The sequence below is a fragment of the Perca fluviatilis genome, chromosome 15 (assembly GCF_010015445.1).
Source record: "Perca fluviatilis chromosome 15, GENO_Pfluv_1.0, whole genome shotgun sequence".
Taxonomy (NCBI): domain Eukaryota; kingdom Metazoa; phylum Chordata; class Actinopteri; order Perciformes; family Percidae; genus Perca; species Perca fluviatilis.
Window position 1 is genome coordinate 37,449,316 of NC_053126.1, and position 7,282 is coordinate 37,456,597.

A 7,282-nucleotide genomic window follows, 5' to 3' on the forward strand; every position below is an offset into this window, starting at 1 on the left:
ATTGGTTGCAAGCAAAACCAAACAAATAATAATGTTTCTATAGATCTGGGTACAAAAAGAATCTAATGCATGTATCATTTGACTGTTCTACTTGGTATTGAGTGTTTCAGTTGATAATTTAAAAGGTATTGCATAACGATACCAAGCCCTAATGATCAGTAGCGTCCAGCCTCATCCGTGGATTGTACTTGTTCTTCCTTCATGGTGCCGTTCTCAGTCAGTTGATGTGTGTCAGTTTGTCTGTTGGCAGTAAGTCGTCGTTCCTGTCGTCTGTCAGTGGTCTGCAGATATCTCCTACTAGCCACGACATCTGTCATTGATAGACTTGAGAATCTCTTCCAGTTTGTTTTCCAGTTTGATCTCCATCAATTTGATTTTGGTGTTAATGGTGCTGATGTCAGGTACAACTTGTAAATCGATCGCTATAGTGGAGTTAATTTGGGTTCTCTCTTTACATCTCTCACCATAGTAACCCTCCCAACAATCACACATCCATTCATTGGAGTCCACCAGCTGCTTGCACGTTCCATGGTTGCTACATGTTTCACCTTGGCAGACAGGCAACCTCCGGGAGTAATAGAAAGAAATCTTTCTTGGGTACCATGTTTGCGGCTGACAGTAACGATGGCATAAGGGTGCTGGGGCCTCAGCAAACTCATCCCTATAGGCAGCATGTGTCGCTTTAGCATAATCTTTAAAGATCAATTTCATCTGGGCCGCATGTGGATTAGGCTTTGGAGGAAAATATATACAGTTATTTGTTTTGTCCTTCATATCGCATGGTTGATATGGTTCAAAGCATTTATTAGCTGCTTGGATAACGTAGTTTTTATACAATACATCTGCTATCAGAGTGTAGCCCACAGCGATGGTGATCGTGTCCACGGTGACCTTAGTTAATTCATTTAGTTCGTAATGTTCTTCATGGTTTGTGTTGTACACCAGCACCACCCAGTTGTACCAGTTGTACTTCTTATCCAGACACTCTTTCACCTTATCGGCGATGGCTCTTTTGTTGTCAGCACTGTGTCCTTTGCTGATCTCCACCACATCTTCCATCACATACTGCATGTGGTTGGTCAGGCAGTATTCCAGAGCTGATATCTGAGCTGCGTAGACATTGTTAAACATCTGGGTGTGTTCGGCTTCTTTGCCTGATGAATCCAACCCGATCAGTTTCCAGTAGAACTGGTTCAGCACCAATCCCTTCCACAGCAAACTGCTGAAATAGACGTTATATTTGACAATCTGTTGAACATCACATTTAAACTTCTTCCTCAGCAGTTTGTTGAGGTTTCCACTGAGAGACGTGTCTTTGACTGTCAGGTAATGGTAGAGGTTGGCCACACTGGCTTCAGTTCCTGTGTTCTCATAGTAGTTGACAAATATCTCTGCCGGTCGGAGTTTGTTCTCTTCACTTTGTACCGAGTAAGTGTTCTGAAGAAGATCATTGAACTTCTTCCAGGAGTTGGGGATGCGGAGCTCGTCTTGAGAGTAGACGCTGGCGTAGTTATACCATTCAATGTCTGTTGCCAGGTTGGAGATCTGAATGGAGAGCAAGTCCAGCTTCTTGTTCACTTCAGCACCGGGTCTTCCTGAGGGATGAAGATCAAGACCATGTTGACAAAAGACGCAACCAGAACTCCAACGCCAGGCACCAAGCTGGCAACGTTGGCAAGACTCTTTATCACAGCTGACAACTAGAGTTGAGCCGGATACTCGGCTGAAACGAGTATCCGGTACGGATAAAGCACTTTTGCCGAGTACGAGTATTATACGAGTAATACGAGTCAATATCTGTGCTCGGATTGAAAAAAAATCCTCATTGGGTAGCTGACTGTGTCTGCGTTCTGTGATAGGCTAGTCACAGCGCCCCTCCCCTACACACATACAGATTTATTGTGTTGCTGTCTGTGTCCCGCTCCGCTCACTCACACACAGAACACTGAGAAGAGAACAGCTCTCTCTGTCTCTCTCTCTGTCTCTCTCTCTGTCTCTCTCTCTGTCTCTCCCTCAGTCACTCAGGTTCGCGGGTCTTTTCCGTAAACGTTAGGGTTTCTTCAGCTTCAGGTTTGTTTTTTACTTTGGTTTGTAGTTACTTACCAGTAGAGTTCAGGTAAACGTGGGCTTTGTTTACGTGGTGCTGCTTGGTAGAAGGTGACTCGCGTTGCGTCTCTGCCTGTCGGAGATTTTTTTTTCTTTTTTAAACCGTCAGCTGGCTCTAACCAGTTTTTTTGGTTAGTGTCTAACTAAGTGTCTGACACTTTCTTGCTGAATTTCATTAAAAAATAAAGGAAGTAGTGGTATAAAACCATATATGTCAATGTATAAAACAAACTATATTACAACATTAATTAGCCACACACACACACACACACACACACACACACACACACACACACACACACACACACACACACACTGAGTGTCTGACACTTTCTTTCTGTATTTTATAAAAAAAAAATAAAGGTAGTTGTGGTGTAAATAATATTATAAATATAAATACCTCACAAACACACACCCTCATGATCAGTGATACAGAATAATGAGTGATACAAAGAGTACTTCAGCTGACACTGCACCACCCGTCAGAGTTTTGCAGGACAGTGAGGGTCAAATCAGTGACAATGAAAACAATGGTAGTAGCACCCACCTTTCCCCCACTGAGACCAATATTGCATCTGGGGGAGGTCCTCCTCCACCAAAGACCAAGAGGACTTCTGCAGTATGGAACTCTTTCACTGTTTCTGAAAATGATCCCTCCAAAGCCATTTGCAATCTTTGCAATACCAAGCTAAGCAGAGGTAGAGATGCAAAACATTACAACACAACATCTCTACATAACCATCTGCTATATGTTCATCACATGAGAAAGCCCACTGTGTCAGCCACCTCCTCCTCCTCTCCTCTTCCTTCTCGGGTCACTGGTGTTCAGCTGGGTGCTGCTAAGGGCTCACATTCATCTTCCTCTTCATCAATACTCACTGCATTTGAAGCAAAGCAGCCATTCTCAGCAAACCATCCCCGGTCAAAACAAATTACAGAGATGATTGGTAAAATGATCTGCACTGATCTTGAACCTTTCTCTGTGGTGGAGAGGAGAGGCTTCAAGACACTTGTTGGCTTTTTAGAGCCCAAGTATAAGATCCCATCGAGGCACTATTTCAGTCAAACCGTAGTGCCTGAGCTGTATGAGGCAATGAGAGGGGAGTTGGTCCAGTCACTTAAGGCAGCTGAAGGAGGTGTCATCAACCTCACTACAGATCTCTGGACCAGCAATCACAACGCACATGCATATCTCTGTCTTACTGGGCACTGGTGTGAACGTGTAGGGGAAGCTTCAGTACAGAGGAAAGCAGGGCTGCTAAATGTTGGTGTGCTGGACATGGAGCACACATCAAACAACATTCTGTGCTGCCTTAAGGAAAAGATGAGAGAGTGGGAAGAGTCTGTTGGTCAGTCTGTCACAATACGGTTTATTGTTTCAGATAATGCAGCGAATATGGTGAAAGCTTTGACTGAATATGGGCACATCCGTTGCGTGTCCCATACGCTTCACTTGGTGGTGATCAAAGCACTGGAGAAGGACAGGGTTGTGACATCTCTTCTCTCCAAAGCCAGGAGCATATCTGGCCATGTTCATCGCTCAAGCAAAGCCAGCAACAGACTACATGAGCTGCAAACACAGTTGAACCTCCCCCAGCACACGCTCATAACAGATGTAAAAACAAGGTGGAACTATACGTTCTACATGCTCCAGCGGCTGGTGGAGCAGCGCAGGGCTGTGCAGATTAGGACACAGGAGTCTAACATGGGTAAAGCTCCAACAATCATCTATCCAAATGAGTGGGGGTTAGCATCAGACATGCTCACTGTTCTTAGTCCTTTTGAGGAGGTCACACGGGCGCTCTCAAAACACAGCGCCTCCATCTCTGAGGTCATCCCCCTCCTGCATGGCCTGTGCTCCATCATCAGGTCACTGCATGCTGGTGAGGAGTCTGAGCATGAACCTGATCAGTTCATGGCTGGTGATGATGATCAGGATGCCACTGTGGGGCTGGACCAAGATGTTGCAGCTGAGTCCAGGGAAAGGTTAGGCACAGCAGCAAGGAAACTGGCAGCCAATCTGAGCAAAGAACTAGAATGGCGTTTCGAACCAATTTTTGCCAACTCCACATTTCTGCTTGCCACTCTCCTTGACCCCAGATATAAGGCCAGCTGTTTCCCAAACAATGTTGATGTGGAGGCACTGAAGAAGACATTATTCCTCAGGATGGAGCTCTGTGACCCTGTGGCTGCACCTGCAAGAAACACAGAAGAGACACCTGCCACCAGCAGCACTTCAGTCTTGTCTTTCCTGCAGAAAAAGAAATCGGCTATTCCAATGAGGACACATTTACCATCAGGTGATTTGGAGGCCTACCTGGCAGATGGGGACATCAGCCTTACCGATGACCCAGTGAAATACTGGTCAGGCAAGCTTCAGTACTGGCCCAATCTTACACGCTTTGCACTGCAGCATCTCAGTTGTCCACCTACAAGTGTCCAGTCTGAGTGTGTTTTTAGCACAGCTGGAAATGTGGTCAGTCCACAGCGTGCAAACTTAGACCCTAGCCATGTGGAACAACTGGTCTTCATTAAAGTCAATGCAGATCGGAAAAACCGCATCGGACTATATGATCCGTAGAACACCCCCGCCCCTCTCCCTCTCTTTCTCTCTCTCTCTGTCTTACTGACTCACACACACTCACACACACATACATACCTGGTGTGGAAATAAAAAAAATTAAAAAGAACCAAAAAAAAAATCACACTGATCATAAAAAAATTAAAAGTTATGTTGAGTATGAAAACTCTTGTTCATTACATTTTTTTACATCATAATTGCAACCGCATGTGTTGTATTCAGTGTTGCAAAACTTGTTCTGTATATAGTTTGTTTGTTATCGTGATCAAAACCATTAATCTGAAGCTCAATGCTGATGCTGTCATGTAAATAGTTTTCTAATCAGCAATAAATATAACAATTTCTGATCAACCCATATCAATTGCATGCTTAAAATAACATACCGGTTAAAGCTCTGCCCATTTCAAGACAACCCGACCCACTTCTGGGTTAAATTCCGCCCACTTTCGGGTTAGGCCCCGCCCACTTCCGGGTTAGGCCCCGCCCAGTCCGAGTACAGATACAGATAATTCATATGGTTAACAGATACAGATACAGATACAGATAATGCTGTACTCGCTCATCCCTACTGACAACTTTTTGGTATCAATCTTTTCAATCCCTTCTTTGACCACAGTGAGGAAGCTGTTTGCCAATGCCAAAGATTTATCCACTTTCTCTCTGGTTTCGAAAGGCAGGTCTCTCTTCACCCTGTAGGGGGGTGAGACGACAGAGGAGGTGGGATCATGTGACCGAGCTGAGGATGTCGTCCAGTAGAGAAGAAGGATCAATGAAGCCAACAGCATGGAGGCAGACAGGCGAGGGAACGCCATGACTGCAACACAGACAACACAACATGGAATCATGTTCTAAACGCTGCAAGTTCAAGACTCACAGCTAGGGATGGGTCTTGAGAGCCGGTTCTATTAGGACCCAGTTAGACGCTTCTGTTGCAGAAGCATCGCTGCATGCTATAATAAATTGTGTGTGTTAAGATATTTACACATGTAATAATGGATTTTATCTAATTTCATCAATATATTTACAGTATTGAACTTGAATATAATATACAGCGGGGAAAATAAGTATTGAACGCGTCAACATTTTTCTCAGTAAAGATATTTCTGATGGGGCTATCAGCATGACATTTTCACCAGATGGTCAGTAATAACCCAAGTAATCTACACATACAAAGAAATTAAAACATGTATGTCTATGACAAAAGTTATATGATATAAAGTGGAATGACAATGGGAATAAATATTGAACCCATGAAGAAAAAGGGGTGTAAAAAGGCATGGAAAGCCAATAAACCAGCTGAAATCTGTCAATATTTAGGAAGCAACCCTGCCCCCTATTAGTGCAAATTAATATCAGATGGATTAGTCCTAATTGATGGCCTATAAAAAGGTTTCTCATTACTAAGGTGTCACTCAAGAAGCATTTCATGATGGGTAAAAGCAAAGAGCTGTCCCAAGACCTTTGCAAGCTTATTGTAGAAAAACATATGGATGGCATTGGTTACAGACGAATATCTAAACTTCTGAAAGTTCCAGTGAGCGCTGTTGGGGCCGTTCTCCGGAAGTGGAAAGAATATTATTTGACCATTAACCAGCCACGACCAGGTGCTCCTCACAAGATTTCTGTCAGAGGAGTCCATAGAATACTTAGAAGCAGGGACGTCACTAGGATTGAAAGACAGGGGGGGCTTAGCCCCCAGTGTATGTGTAACTTGCGTTTGCAAAATCTTTGCACTCACATCTTTCGTTACTGTATTAGAGCTACACATATGTCAACCACCAGTCAAGAAACCAAGATGTTAACAAGTCAAAAGTGACAGACATATCCTCTTCTTCCATTTCTACTCAGTTCCTTCTGTCTTATCCTTTAAGATAAAACTAAACCCTACTACATGTTATGGTGCGTACTGCACCGCGAACTCAGAACAACAAAGTATGTGACAAATTCTAAAGTTACAGATTAGCCTATTTGTTTCTTTATAATAGGCATACATAAATCACATGCCAAATCACTACTGGTCAAAACATTAATGAATTGGGGCGGCCTCGAACACCCCCAGTAAGAGCGTTCTCCCCATGTAGGCTAGGCTGCACGGCCCGGATTTGAATCCGACCTGCGGCCCTTTGCTGCTTGTCATTCCCTCTCTTTCTCTCCCCCTTTCCGGTCCATCCACTGTCACTATTAAATAAAAAATAATCAAAAGAAAGAAGTTTGCCTTTCCAGTTCAATAAACCAAGTACTGCCATCTGACTCACCCATCACAAGACATGTTACAATGAATTATATCATACCAAAGCATTGTATGGCTCAAGACTATGGCAATATAGTATTCACTAAAAAGCACCCAAGCAGAAAGCACAATAGTAATTCTGAAACGTGATTGACTGAAGATACAACAATGCCATCACACAACACAGCTGAGTGCAGGCTGCAAAATAACAGTCACTTATCAGCTGCAACTTCACAAACTGCAAAAGCCAACATATACTGCACTTGACCACTAAGTCTCACACAGGCCTATAGCAGCATCACAAAATTATGATGCAATAAGTCTGATATGCATAGCTTTTCAATAAACTAAACAAAATATGTACA

General features: G+C 43.5%; 1 protein-coding gene across 1 annotated transcript; it reads right to left on the minus strand.

The window, feature by feature from the left end:
• Positions 1–297: 297 nt before the first annotated feature.
• Positions 298–5,499, minus strand: LOC120573909 (SE-cephalotoxin-like). Its single transcript, XM_039823824.1, is given in 3 exon segments — positions 298–1,583; positions 1,586–1,700; positions 5,257–5,499. Coding segments are annotated over 3 exon segments (1,644 nt in total).
• Positions 5,500–7,282: the final 1,783 nt, after the last annotated feature.